This window comes from Gymnodraco acuticeps, unplaced genomic scaffold (assembly GCF_902827175.1).
Source record: "Gymnodraco acuticeps unplaced genomic scaffold, fGymAcu1.1, whole genome shotgun sequence".
Classification (NCBI taxonomy): Eukaryota; Metazoa; Chordata; class Actinopteri; order Perciformes; family Bathydraconidae; genus Gymnodraco; species Gymnodraco acuticeps.
In genome coordinates, this window is record NW_022991981.1 from 75,088 (window position 1) to 90,839 (window position 15,752).

At 38.7% G+C, this 15,752-nt stretch overlaps 1 protein-coding gene across 1 annotated transcript in view; it reads left to right on the forward strand.

Moving 5' to 3' along the window:
- LOC117536250 (peptidase inhibitor 16-like) overlaps positions 1–6,163 on the forward strand; it is a 41,399-nt gene extending 35,236 nt beyond the window's left edge. Inside the window, exons 3-6 of the mRNA XM_034201044.1 lie at positions 353–420; positions 535–644; positions 3,271–3,362; positions 3,903–6,163. Coding sequence (XP_034056935.1) covers positions 353–420; positions 535–644; positions 3,271–3,362; positions 3,903–4,525 — 893 coding nt within the window. The 3' untranslated portion in view covers positions 4,526–6,163. The remainder of the gene's footprint in view (positions 1–352; positions 421–534; positions 645–3,270; positions 3,363–3,902) is intronic.
- Positions 6,164–15,752: the final 9,589 nt, after the last annotated feature.

A 15,752-nucleotide genomic window follows, 5' to 3' on the forward strand; every position in this document is an offset into this window, starting at 1 on the left:
GCGGACTCAAACAAAACAACAGGAACAAAACACTGAATTTCATGATGGATAAAGTTTATTTAGCTGATATTGCACTTCAAACAGAGCCTTTGTTAAATACTGCTTAAAGTATAGGTTAGTTGATGCATCAGTAAAAATGCTGATATAATATATGTACAAATATGTGAATATTTTATAATAACTATTCTGTTATGGGACCTTTCTGCATCAGAAGTACTTCTAATTTAAATACTTTAATTACGTAAGGTTACTTCAGTTATGAATGCAGAGGGGATTTGTAACGTATACTTAAATAAATGTTGTATTCATATTTATTATTTATAATGTATTGAAATGTAATTGATTCCCGTAGAACATCTGGACCATGACTTCCAAAACAACAGCTGTACTGAAGACAAGCTGTGTGGACACTATACACAGGTCATATATAAATACACACATTTATACACTCGCTTGTATCTCTACACTTGGCCTGAACTTGGTGTGTGTGTGTGTGTGTGTGTGTGTGTGTGTGTGTGTGTGTGTGTGTTACAGATGGTGTGGGCAGACACACACAGGGTCGGCTGTGCTTTCCATTTCTGTAACAACATGGAGGGTCTGGACTGGGAGAGAGTCTCATACCTCGTCTGCAACTACTACCCACCGTCAGTACTACTACTTCTACTACTCATACTACAACTACCTACTACTACTACTACTCATACTAAAACAACAACTACTACTACTACTACTACTACTACTACTCATACTACAACAACTACCTACTACTCAGGGGCGGATCTAGAAAAATATTCATGGGGTGGCAAGAGGGTGGCAGGAGATTTTGAGGGGTGGCATCCCCTGGCAGAAGAATATGCTGATTTAATCGCAGTCATATCAATCAATGTTAACTTGGAAAGCCACAATTTTGATATTTTAACTCAATAACATTAGGTGACATTATTGTGGCACAACAGTAAATCCTTAAATAAAAATATATAAGGTGGCAGACATAATTTAATGAATTTTAAATGAACAATAACTGAATGAGTTTGTTTCACTCTTAGACCAGGGGTACCAAGTATATGCAGACTGCAGCAACAAGTACATTAACTAGCTGTCTCATCGATGTTTGTCTGAATTAATATGATAATATTAACAATCATATTATTCCTATCAGCTGTCAATCACTTTTATGAATCACATATTCAGTGTTATTATTAAATAAACTATATTTTTTGGAGGAGTTAATGATGAATGTTCCTCAAGATGCTTGCTCACCCTCCTTCAAATTTGAAAGACAAGTAATCACGATCATATATCAAAATTCAAAAGAATCAAAAGAACAGTTCAGCGCCCCACGACTTTACTGCAAACAGTTAAAACCTTGACTTTACATCAGAAAGTGACTAACTGCATCAGTTAGGGTTAAAAAACGTGTATTCAGCTAAAACATACATCGCTGCAGTTATTATCCAGTGGAATGTCCTTACCTACTAGCCTAGTTAAATCAAATTGAAAGCGGCTAAGGTCATCATCTTAACTGTTTTTTATGCTCATCCGTGAGCAGAGCATCAAGTTGGCATATCTATTACAGCTGAATGCGGCGATTACCATGTTGTTCAGCAAAACGCCTCACAAAATGAGTAAGATCCAAAGCTTTACTGCGTTTTGATTCAATGCTGATTACAGCCAAAGTTGACAGTCTCTTCTCTGTCATTGTAGACCGCAAATACCTCATTCCTTCCGTCTACTTGGGTCCGAATGCTTCTCGTTTTGCGCCGTCCCGTTCAAATGAAATCGCCGCCAATCATATTTCCGCGCTCGCGCCAGGGCCCGGGGGAGGGGTTACAAGACTCGCGTCTTGTGCTGCATTCACTTGCACTCGGACATTAGAGACTTTTTCTCATAAATGTCCGATGAGCCACAACTTTTCTTTCAAAACAAAGCTGCCAACTCCATGCCACCCAGGTAGATCCGCCCCTGCTACTACTACTACTACTACTACTACCACTACTACTACTACTACTACTACTACTACTTCTACTACTACTACTACTACTACTACTACTACCACTACCACTACCACTACCATTACTACTACTACTACTACTACTACTACTACTACTACTACTACTACTACTACTACTACTACTACTACTACTACTACTACTACTACTACTACTACTACTTCTACTACTACTACTACTACTACTACTACTACTACTACTACCACTACCACTACCACTACCACTACCACTACTACTACTATTACTATTACTACTACTACTACTACTACTACTACTACTACTACTACTACTACTACTACTATTACTACTACTACTACTACTACTACTACTACTACTACTACCACTACTACTACCACTACTCATACTAAAACAACTACTTATAATACTGCAACAACAACTACTACCCGCCGTCAGTACTACTTATTCTACAACTACCTACTACCACTAATACTACCACCACTACTACTACTACTACTAATATTACATACAACAACAACAACAACAACAACAACAACAACAACTATAACTAACTAACTATAACTTAACTATACTACTACTACTCATATTACAAAAACAACTACTACAACAACTACTACCCACCGTCAATACTACTACTACTAATTATAGTAATACAACAAACAACTTCTACTGTTACTGCTACTCCTACCCACCTCACAACTACTACCATGACTTATATTACTACTATTATTACTACTACTACGACTACAACAACTACTACTACTACTTCTGATACTACTACTATAGTATACACAGCATGTCACTGATACCACACTGCCGCACCATGATCTCAAAGTGTTAGTTTTGTTGGAGCGAGCGCTCTCCCTTGTGGACAGTCATGGGTTTTTCACAGTGTTTGTGTGTACATATTTAATTATGATATTTTCTATTTCTATTTAATTTAAGGTTGAATATGTTGACTAAAACTTTTGGTGTCAATGTGAGCAAATTGATTTAAGAATTATATTCAAAGTTATTTAATATCAATATTTATTTTCAATTTTAGTTAAATTACTAATTTTTACTAAATACATCTTTACTTTTCATTTACTTTTACCCGGGTGCAAATAGACACTCCGATAATAATTGTTATTATATTAATAATATACTATAAACTTTAAGTATTTATTTGAGTACTTTAACGTATTATTATTTTATGTTTTTTCTATCAGTTGCTTTCTCTAATTAGGTATTTAAAGTCATAATGTCTGTGTGTGATATTGTGATTTAAATGTGTCCTCAGAGGGAACTTTGAGGAAGAACGGCCGTATGTTGAGGGTGAATGGTGCTCCAGATGTCCTGAAAACCTCCAGAAATGTGAAAACAACCTCTGTGGTAAGAGATGCCTCAGGAGCACAAACACAGTGTCCCCCAGACTGTGGGGCAAAATCTAATTATTAAAATGTAGGTTCACTTCTGTCCTAATGAGTGCAACAGGTTTCAACTCAGTAAATTATTAGGCACATATTAGTCCTTTATTAGATGAGTTTAACTCTGTCCTTCATCACATGCTTCTTGGCCTCCAGCGTTCAGAATTCAATGTTTGATTTCCTTTTTATAAAAAAAGAAAATGTCATGTCGCACATTCGAGCTACGAAAGGACAACATTTATTTATATAATTCAAAAAATAATCTAGATTTAAATGCACGTGTACCATGATGGACAGCATTCATAATAATAATAATAATAATAATACAAAATAAAGAACAATGGCAAATAAGAGATTTTTTTTCTTGTAAACAGCCATTTATCATTATCTCTTTTTATATTCACTATACAATAATAATATTTGTATTTGAGTAACTGAAAAAAGTGTAGTCTTTGGAGAAGATTTGAGAGTGAAACATTATGTTCTTCTGTTGTTTGTTTTATAGTTGCTGACTCAGAGGAATACGAGGAGGAAGAGGAGGAGGAAGAGGAGGAGGAGGGGGATGGGTTTGCTGATGATGATGAAGGTGGGACAGTTTTTCCTCCCCAAGCTACATCTGAACCCTTCCTCCTGCCTGAAGACGAGCTGGACGTTGCTGCTGCTTCCTTAGCAACAACTTCCCCCCACGACCAACCTGACGAAGAAGACAAGGAAGAGGAAGAGGAGGAGGAGGAAGAGGAGGAGGAGGAGGCTGCTGCTTCTCCGGTGACATCTGCCCCCGATGAGCAGCCTGACACCACCAGTACTCCCAGTATTACCACTACCTCTGATTGGGACTCTGAGGAAACCCAACCAACACCCGCCCCAGGCACTAAGCCTCCTCCAGGAACCCCCTCAACAACACCAGAGGAAGAGGAGGAGGAGGAGGAGGAGGAGGAGGTGGAGGAGGTGGAGGAGGTGGAGGAGGTGGAGGAAGAGGAGGTGGAGCAAAGGGAGGAAAAGGCGGAGAGGGACGTAACGCAAGATAATTACAAACACAGGAGAGATATGTCTTCCGGTTCTGATCTAGTGTCCTCACCTTCACTCCTGTTAGCATTTCTGATTGGGATCCTGACTCTGAGGCTGTGAGGAGGAGGAGGATGATGAGGAAGAGGAGACATCACCTCACCATGCCTGTGTTGACTGACTGCAGAGTAATATGAGTTAATTAATAAATGTAATATGAGTTCATTAATAAATAACTCTCAGGAAACAGCTGCCAAAACATCTGCAGGTAGTCTGGCCTGAGATCTGGCTCAAATAATGAGAGCATAACCTGCTCAGAAAATATGACTGCAAGTAAATACAAGTCAGTGAAAATAACTATGGTGAAATCATTAAGAGGAAACAGATTTATATCATTCGTTTGGAGGTTTTTTAGACAAATGGGGGTTTATGATGTTTGTGATGAATGTTTATGACAATTTATTCTCACTCCCATCTCATGAAATACTTGTTTTGGGTCTATTCGTCACAGTATGAGGCCCTCTAGTGTCAGTTTTGGACGGTGTGTCAGACTCGTTTTAGGCATAGTGATTTTTAAAAATAAACGTCAGACACAGTTTAAATTCATTTTTAGGATTATATACACTGCAGTACTACCTTTTAAGGTCAGAATACTAAGATTCAAGAATACAAAGAGAAAACTCGGAAGTCAGAAAAAGAAAAGTCAAAATCAACGTTTTTCCTGAAAATACAAAATAAAGTACTGACCAAATAGAATTTTTTATTTGTTTGGAGATTTAATCCAGAATTTTGTGATTCAAAAATGTTGGTCCGAATTCAGAAAAGAAAAAGTCAGAATTTTGAAGAAAAAGTCAGAATTTTCTGAAAAAAGTCAGAATTTTGAACAAAAAAGTCAAGAATACAAATAGAAAACTAAAAAACAATAAAATCTAAATCAACGTTTTTCCTGAAAATCCAAAAATAGAAAATAGTTCTGAGATTTAAGCCAGAATTCAGCTGGTCCGACTTCTGAAATAAAGTCAGAATAAAAAAAAAAGAAGTCAGATTTTGGAAAAAAAGTCAGATTTTGGTAAAAAAAGTCAGATTTTGGAGGATTATAAATGTTGTCAGAATTCTGAGATTAAAGACAGAATTAACTTTTGGTCAGATCTCAAGAAGATTCACATGTGGCCATAATCCTACATCAACTTAAGTTCTTAAGAATGAAGTGTTTTGTTGCAAAGTAAAACACTCAGATGATGCACAAAGCTTTTCAACCACAAATGTGTTTAATTAGACGATAAACACAATTATTATTTTCAGCATTTTCTGATTTGTTTGTACAGAGCTGTAGAGTTTGTGTATTAAAAAACAAAAAAGGGTTTAAGTGCGCTTAAGAGAGGTTACTCACTCAATGAATAAAAGACGACCCTCAGATCTCCTCCTCGTGTTTATCTGCAGGGTGAATAATATACAGCATCATCTCATGTGGAAACACCACTGTAAAAATAAAGAAAAAGCAATATGTGTTAGGAGACTGAAATGACTGCTGTGTTTCACTTTGACGACCCTGCTTCTTCTTCACAGTACATGTATCTTCTGTGTATCATTTACTGGAAACTACAACTGGACAGAGTCATCTAATACTTTACATCATCTCTGTTACACTGTCCTTAAAACAGGAAGTTACCATAACTATTTTTAATCATTTTAGTAAAAATTGCTGTAAATGTCTGTATATAGGATTAATAAAAAATTAAACATTTGTTCTTCTTTTTGACATTTTATGGTACGTTGTTCTTTTGATGTTTACAGTTCATGCCCAATTATTATGAACATCTTTGTTCACACGTTGATACATCTGTCCAGCCCTGCATACAGTATATATATATTTTATTCAGGATTTCTTAAGATAATTGAAATCAGAAAATACAGACAATAAACCAGACAATACAAATAATGAGACGTTTCTTTCTAATAAATACATCTTTGAATATTGTTTTGTCTATTAAAATCAATGTTGCAATATTTATAGATATCTGACTGAAGTAAAAGTGCACATATACTACAGTATAAAGATAACGTAACATGTAAAGTAAAATTCTGATTCAAATCAACGTAGTGTAAGCTTTCTATTAAATATAATGAATTATATTTTGAAAGAAGCATAACATGGAATTACTCAAAATGCAATTACTTTGAATGCAAAAATGGCAATTTCAGCGTCTCTTTAATGAAGATTTCCTGCATTTCTCTGTTTCATATCAAGTTAAACTGAATATCTTATGTGTCGGGCTGACAAAATAAGACATTTAAAGACTTAACATTAAACTTTGAAAAACTGGGTTTGAAATTGTCCAGTTTCTTTTTGAGATTTTATAGAACAAACGATTAACAGATTAACCTTAGAAAATAATTGGCATCGTAATTAATGCTTTCTGAGCCGTGGAGTACTCGAGAGATACGTGAAGAGTGTTTGAGATGCACGGTTTTGAAAGAGAAGAAAAGGACAGGAAACAGAAAAAGGAGAGAACCCCAAAAGGTGGAAGAAGGAACGATACGAGAGGTCAGAGGAGAGAGAGACTGGGAGCGAAGGAGAAAGAAGAGTTGAAATATTCATTACTAACTGCTCTCAGGCTATTTCTGGTGCTACATTACAGCAACACGGCATACAGCTGTGTGTGTGTGTATGTGTGTGTATGTGTGTGTGTGTGTGTGTGTGTGTGTGCGTGTGTGTGTTGTGTTTTATGCAGCTCTTCCCTGCAGCTACCTCTCTGTTCTTCTATTAAAAAGATTGTGTCTGATTGAATTCCTCTCTGGTGACTCTCTATTTTCTTTCCCTGTCTTTCTCCTCTATTATTACTTCTTAATTTCACTTGCAGACGAGTGAGTGCGTGCGTGCGTGCGTGCGTGCGTGCGTGCGTGCGTGCGTGTATGCGGCTGATTTGTAAATGATAATGGGTTTCTGGGTGATGACTTTTTGCCCTCTATAAAACGGTATTCCCTTTTGCAGTTACAATTTTGATTACATACTAGAAATTCAGTTGATTAGACAAAAAAAGAGAGATGCCACTAGGGGTCTCAAAACTATGAAGGGGCTCTATTCTGCTGATGTTCAGGTGTATATCAGTATGTAGTGTCTCTATTTTAAAGAGTCCTCTCCTGCTGATGTTCAGGTGTATATCAGTATGTAGTGTATCTACTTTAAAGAGTCCTCTCCTGCTGATGTTCAGGTGTTTATCAGTATGTAGTGTCTCTACTTTAAAGAGTGCTCTCCTGCTGATGTTCAGGTGTATATCAGTATGTAGTGTCTCTATTTTAAAGAGTCCTCTCCTGCTGATGTTCAAGTGTATATCAGTATGTAGTGTATCTACTTTAAAGAGTGCTCTCCTGCTGATGTTCAGGTGTATATCAGTATGTACTGTCTCTACTTTAAAGAGTCCTCTCCTGCTGATGTTCAGGTGTATATCAGTATGTAGTGTATCTACTTTAAAGAGTCCTCTCCTGCTGATGTTCAGGTGTTTATCAGTATGTAGTGTCTCTACTTTAAAGAGTGCTCTCCTGCTGATGTTCAGGTGTATATCAGTATGTAGTGTCTCTATTTTAAAGAGTCCTCTCCTGCTGATGTTCAAGTGTATATCAGTATGTAGTGTATCTACTTTAAAGAGTGCTCTCCTGCTGATGTTCAGGTGTATATCAGTATGTACTGTCTCTACTTTAAAGAGTCCTCTCCTGCTGATGTTCAGGTGTATATCAGTATGTAGTGTCTCTACTTTAAAGAGTCCTCTCCTGCTGATGTTCAGGATCATATCAGTATGTAGTGTCTCTACTTTAAAGAGTCCTCTCCTACTGATGTTCAGGTGTATATCTATGTAGTGTCTCTACTTTAAAGAGTCCTCTCCTGCTGATGTTCAGGTGTATATCAGTATGTAGTGTATCTACTTTAAAGAGTCCTCTCCTGCTGATGTTCAGGTGTTTATCAGTATGTAGTGTCTCTACTTTAAAGAGTCCTCTCCTGCTGATGTTCAGGTGTATATCATGTAGTGTCTCTACTTTAAAGAGTCCTCTCCTGCTGATGTTCAGGTGTATATCAGTATGTAGTGTCTCTACTTTAAAGAGTCCTCTCCTGCTGATGTTCAGGTGTATATCAGTATGTAGTGTCTCTACTTTAAAGAGTCCTCTCCTGCTGATGTTCAGGTGTATATCAGTATGTAGTGTCTCTACTTTAAAGAGTCCTCTCCTGTTGATGGTCAGGTGTATATCAGTATGTAGTGTCTCTACTTTAAAGAGTCCTCTCCTGCTGATATTCAGGTGTATATCAATATGTAGTGTCTCTACTTTAAAGAGTCCTCTCCTGCTGATGTTCAGGTGTATATCAGTATGTAGTGTCTCTACTTTAAAGAGTCCTCTCCTGCTGATGTTCAGGATCATATCAGTATGTAGTGTCTCTACTTTAAAGAGTCCTCTCCTGCTGATGTTCAGGTGTATATCTATGTAGTGTCTCTACTTTAAAGAGTCCTCTCCTGCTGATGTTCATGTGTATATCAGTATGTAGTGTCTCTACTTTAAAGAGTCCTCTCCTGCTGATGTTCAGGTGTATATCAGTATGTAGTGTCTCTACTTTAAAGAGTCCTCTCCTGCTGATGTTCAGGTGTATATCAGTATGTAGTGTCTCTACTTTAAAGAGTCCTCTCTTGCTGATGTTCAGGTGTATATCAGTATGTAGTGTCTCTACTTTAAAGAGTCCTCTCCTGCTGATGTTCAGGTGTATATCAGTATGTGTCTTTACTTTAAAGAGTCCTCTCCTGCTGATGTTCAGGTGTATATCAGTATGTGTCTTTACTTTAAAGAGTCCTCTCCTGCTGATGTTCAGGTTCATATCAGTATGTAGTGTCTCTACTGGGAAATGTCTCCATGCTTTAATGTTCAAAAAGCTCTTTATTTCTCTCATACTGCCTGTGCTGCAGCACCTCTTTTCACCCTCTGTCTGAAACCAGAGCCCAGTCTGCTCTGATTGGTTAGCTGGCCGGCACTGTTGTGATTGGCCAACCGCTTAGAGATGTCCCGCCCCTTAGCCTATCACGTACAATGTGTTGGAGTGCTAGCCAATAGCACTGTGAGTGTTATATAGTGATGTCACTGTGTTAAGGAAGTAAACAAAGGAGTCTGATGGAGGCGTTTCAGGCAGGGGGGGGAGTGTGTGCGAGAGAAACTCTCTATGGAGGGAACACAGGGATTTTAGACTTTGCAGACCATTTACATGCACTAAAACTTATCCCACAATGACCAAAGTAAGTGGATATGATTAGCCTAGCTTAGCATACACACTGGAAACGAAGGGAAACAGATAGCCTGGTTTCAGGACTCTGCATCAAGTCTAGTGTAGCTCCTGATGTAGGATTATGGCCACATGTGAAACTTAAAGTGGACCTATCATGTTATATTTGAAACATATATTGTAGGGCCATACCTATATAAAACATGTCAGTGACGTTTTTTTTTCAAAATACCAAACAGATCCTGCATTTTAGCCATGCCTCATTTCGCTCCATTTGCTCTATTCCAGCCCTGTTTTTACAAGGGCTGATTCTGTGACGTAGCTTTAATGCAAATGAGCTGCAGCTGACCACGCCCCCCCTGCAGGAGAGGGGTGCTTTGAGATCAGCTGCTGGGCTGTCAGAAGAGGGGGAGGAAAAGAGATCTCCGTTCTCCGTGTTTTATTCTTATATGATTATATAGTCGTTATTCATTTATTTTAAAGCTCAATAAATAACAAAGAAGACCTTTGACCGGCACTTTTCTAATTTTGTCCGGAAGATTTCAACTTTAACGGACATGTTGACCGGCGAAAAACAATTTAACTGAAACTCTGCCCTTGGAAGAGGTGGGTGTTTTTCATCTGCTGGTGGACTACCGGAGAGAATTACAGCGGGAGCAAACGCTTGCCTCAGGGAGGGAGAAAAAGAGCCACCGCGGAGAATAAACAGAAGGGCAACCATGGCAACCATGCGCGGGAAGTCTTCTTCGCTGCTTTTGTGGCAGGAGTACAGCGCCACTTACAGGCCTGGCATATGTACTACAGCGTCTCCAGCGCTTTCGAGCGGTCTCGTGTGAACGGACACGTCTCGTGTGAACAACACTATTCCGGGCTGACGTCAGCTCGGATGGAATCTGTATCTGCTCGTTGTAGCCCCGTTTTTAAAAGATTTGGGTACGGAGGAAAAGAGAGAGGGTTGTATTTGTTGACACATATTCATGTATAAAATATGTACAAAAGTGCATTTTGCATGATAGGTCCACTTTAAATAAGGGCCAATGTTAAGAGAAGGAGCTTCACTCTGCAACACCACACTTGTGTTACAACAGAGTGATGCTCCCATTGCAGTGGACACAAAGTGAACAACAACACCAATAACCTTCCTCCAGGCAGAGTGTGTGTGTTCGTACTGAAAGACAAAATGTTAGAGGAGGAACAGACAAGAGAGGAAAGAGGGAGAAAGACACTCGCTGAAAGAGAGAGAAATAGCTCAAGAGAGAAAACAAAATATATGGATGTAGAGAAAGAGAAGATATTGATTAGTTATGATTCACTTAGACTTAGAGCAATTAGAGAGATTGGGTCAGAGAAGGACAGTTTAAAAAATGTTGGAGGGACAGTCAGAGAAACAGAGAAAGAGAAACGGTCATTGAAGCCAGAGAGGATTAATAGTGACATCATGAACTCTGGTTGCCCCGGGTTTCCTCTCTTTATTCCCTCTCCATCCCTTCGACACTACTTTTGTCTCCCAATTTCTTCCTGGAGGTCCTTAGTCTTCTTCTGATCGTAAATTAAATGTCTCTAAGGGTTGGGTCTGTTGTCTCAAAACAAGCCATTTAAATAAATGGACTTCGGTGGTACTTTTTCAGTTGTTCACGTCAGATGTATTTAAAAGTGACCAACGTAAAAATAATGATAGATGAAGCTTAAAAGAGGCCCTATGACGCTTTTTGGGGTTTTCCTTACACTGAAAAAAATTGAACCGTTGACTTTAAACAAATGTATTATGTCAACAGATATCACAAAACTGAATCAGGTTATTTGAAATTAATGTTAGGTTTAAATGAAATATATGAGGTTCAACTTAATAAGATTGCTTTCAACTAACCTAATACAGTTATGTGGAATCTGTTGACATACTACATTTAATAAAAGTCATGGTTAATTTTTTTCAGTGGATCCTTATAATTTAAGTTTTTGTGCGTGTGTAAATGGTCTGCAAACGCCTCCCTTGGACTCCTTTGTTTACTTCTGCAAAATAGTGACATCACTATGGAACACTCGGGCTTCTATTGGCTAGCTCTCCAATACATTGTACGTGATAGGCTAAGGGGCGGGACATTCTTTCTCTCTCTTTCAGCGAGTGTCTTTCTCCCTCTTTCCTCTCTTGTCTGTCCCTCCTCTAACATTTTGTCTTTCGGTACGAACACACACACTCTGCCTGGAGGAAGGTTATTGGTGTTGTGCTTCACTCTGTGTCCGCTGCAGTGGAAGCATCACTCTGTTGTAACACAAGTGTGGTGTTGCAGTGAAACTCCTTCTCTTAACATTGGCCCTGTTAGGCTTTTATTTAAGTTTCACATGTGGCCATAATCCTACATCAGGACACTAGACTTGATGCAGAGTCCTGAAACCAGGCTATCTGTTTCCCTTCGTTTCCAGTGTGTATGCTAAGCTAGGCTAATCTTATCCCACAACTTACTTTGGTCATTGTGGGATAAGTGCATGTAAATGGTCTGCAAAGTCTAAAATCCCTGTGTTCCCTCCATAGAGAGTTTCTCTCACACACACACTCCCCCCTGCGTGAAACTCCTTAATTGGACTCCTTTGTTTAACATCCGACCATTGTGACATCACTATGTAACGATCACGCTTTCTATTGGCTAGCCCTCCAATACATTGTACGTGATAGACTAAGGGGCGGGACATCTCTAAGCGGTTGACCAATCACAACAGAGCCGACCAGCTAACCAATCAGAGCAGACTGGGCTCTGGTTTCAGACAGAGGGTGAAAAGAGGTGCTGCAGCACAGGCAGTATGAGAAAAAAAAGAGCTTTTTGAACATTAAAGCATGGAGACATGTCCCAGTAGAGACACTACATACTGATATGAAACTGGAGATGAGAGTAATATGGCCCCTTCTGGTTCAGAATGTGTGTAACTTATTTTGTTTTCAGTGAGTGAGTTCACATGTATGCATATATGTTAATATGTAAGCTTGTCTAAGTGTGTTCAGGTCTCCCTGTAGTCAGCAGAGTTTACATTGACTGATACAACTCTCTCTATTTTCCTCTCACTCTTCTGTAATCAACCCTCATTCTTCTCTCAGGAGGAAACTCATCACAAAGACAATTATTGTCATCGTCGTGGTAAATTAATGGAGCACTTTTTTATATTTGAGACTTCCTGTAAGACTGTAAATCAGGTCAGATGAATCTTTATTTTTGATCTCCCCATGGTTTAAGTATCAGTCTTGATTTTTTCTGAAAGCACTAAATCAATTCGTATATTAGCCACCTTTTTAATGCTTCTTTTAATTCATTGACTCCTATTGACTAAAGGTCCAAACTAAAGTTATTCAGAATCTAATCTCTCAGATGTAACCCGTCTAAGGCTTTAAATCTGACATGAAGGGTTAAGCCCCGAGCCTGTTTTTCAGTCCTCAGGCTCGAAAATGACATTCCCAGAACAAATGACCATATCTTCCCTTCTAAAAGGGGTACATTAATAATCTTTTTTCTCAAAGCAATGAAAAACCTGTGAGTTGGATGTAGACGAGTCAGAATCAATACAGAATTTTTCTATTTTAAAGTAAATTCAGATTGAACATAGTAAAAAAATGTAAATTATAGTTTCAGTCCAAAAGAAAAAAACATGACTTATAGTGAAAACCACCCTTGAATGATGGGATGGTAGACTAAAAGCTTTAGGAATCCAAACTATAACATATAATAAGTACCCTGTATCAAGATTGATGCAAAACAGGTGACATTTAACCTTTTTAGAGAGATTTAGCACAAAAAAACCCACCTTTGGGGTCATTTGGGTGGATTTGCCGTTTCTCTGGAACCCATTGGTCGATTTTGATGATTGACACCTGTTTTGATCCGTTAGAGCCAATAGAATCGACGGGGGAAGTTCCACATACACACACGTTACCATAGAGTGGCGAAGTCCCTCCCCTTCCGGTGGACCTCCATGGGACCTTGGCCGTCAATCGCGAGGATGCTTGCTTGGTAGCACATGTCTTCCTTCAGAAGCTAGGCAAGAATCCTTCCTGGCAATCGGAAAACGAAGAGTGGAACAGGCTAGCAAGTGTGCAGGTGTGCGTCATATGAGAGGCCCTGCCTTACATTTTCCGCCACAGATTTGGGGAAATTGGTCCGTGCTCAAAGCATTGTGGAGATTTGAAGGACGCGAAGTCTACCCGTGTGCAGCCTCGAAATTACCCCCAAACCAAGGACGCGGCCTCGGTGGAATTCCAAGTATGCTGGAGATTGGAACAGTCCTTCGGCGGCACTCGATGACGTAGTATCCTTGAAATATTGGCTTGGAAGCCAGTTTCCTCACGATTAAGAAACGGCCCTTATCTCGGAACAATTATTTATTGAAGTCAATGGAGAGCGAAAGATTATCTTTCGATCCCGTTTTTCACGAATTACACATATGATGTTTGTCAATTTAAAAGATAATTTTGCCACTCAAAAAAAAAAAATGTCGTAAAACTGTGAAGTAACACATTTTTTTGTGTGAAACGCTGAATGAACTACATCTCTGGTCTCCCACAACAACACACGTCACCAAGATGGCCGTCACTACTGTCTTGCTAAACAAGGAATTAACTACCCTCACTATCACCACAATGAAATACGTCCAGAAGAATGTCATGCAAAGCTGCCTGCCTTCCTTTGATTCTCTCTGAACTGCCTAGTCTTTTTAATGTTTAATGTCAACCATTTGTGCAGATAGCGTGAAGTAGAAAAAGATCGCCGATGCTAATGTAGCGTTAGCATGTCTCCCCCGGGCTTAAATCAAATGGTGTATTATAGAATTATCACACCGGTGTGACAGTAGGCTACTCTTCGAAGGGTTCACGAAATATGACTACTACTCTTACTGTTTAACATTTTTGGGTTACTTGATGTTACTTGATGTTAAGGCTAATAAAAATGACAAGGCTAAGGCTGTAATGCTAACTAACGTGCTTGCTACTAGCTAGGTAGCTAACTTGATCCAGCCAAGACACGAGCAAGACCCATTGTTGGTATAACAACCTGGTACTAAGCACACAGGCATCTTGTTAAAGTTATCTTAGCTATCTCTTATATTTAGCAGTTGCGTATTTTTCATAGTCTTATATTTCAACAGTTTTACGACAAACTGTGACTTTTTTTACATGGAAATTATTTTTTAAGATTGACAAACATCATATGTATAATTCGTGGCACAATTCAAACGGGATCGAAAGATAAGCTTTCTCTCTCCATTGACTTCAATACATATTTTTTTCCAAATAAGGTCCCATGGACTGGAAGTAGATGGGCTTGACTTCGCCACTCTATTGAGGAGTGAGAGTGACGCGCACGCAGTCGAAAGCTATGTTACGCTCTGAAAACTGAAACCTAGGCTCAAACTAGTATACGAAAATGCATTATCAGTAATCATTTCAAAGTGACACAGACACATTGGATTAACCATTGGATTAACCTTCAGCAGCGTTTTTATCGTTTTGATGCCATTGAACACAACTTTTGATCAGAACAACCGCAAAGGTAAGGCTATTTGCGTGTTTGCTACGTATTGTGATGCTTGTGTTTGCTTCCCCTGTCGCGAGTTCTGATCGCTCAGTGATGATGATACTTATACTTCTGGAATCTGTGGAATCTCAGTTTGCTAATCGATATCTTGTTTATGTTTTGATCTGATAAGTAATAAGGGTATTTTAGCTCGAGTTATGTGCTAAGTGCGTAAGCATTTTATAATATATAGTATTAAAAAAAAAGCATAAAAGCCCAATACTTGACTGACAAAATGCAGGTTTTTTTAACGAAAGGTTTGCAAGATGATGCCGAAAATAAACTGCCTACCCTAGTTAGAGTGTTTTCTTTGCCCCCATTAAATAAAGCGCTGATTAATAATCAGTGTCGGCCGGTGCTGTTAGCTGCACATAATAGACAATCAGCCACTTGGAGCTGGGTATAAATTATACAGTGTGCAAGTCTAATAAGTCATATGTGAGGTTAAAGGAAAGGTCAGGAGATGTATTTAAAGATATCATTTGTGTTTAAACAATCAACGGCTAACATCTTTACCCCTTAATTACATTCTTCTATG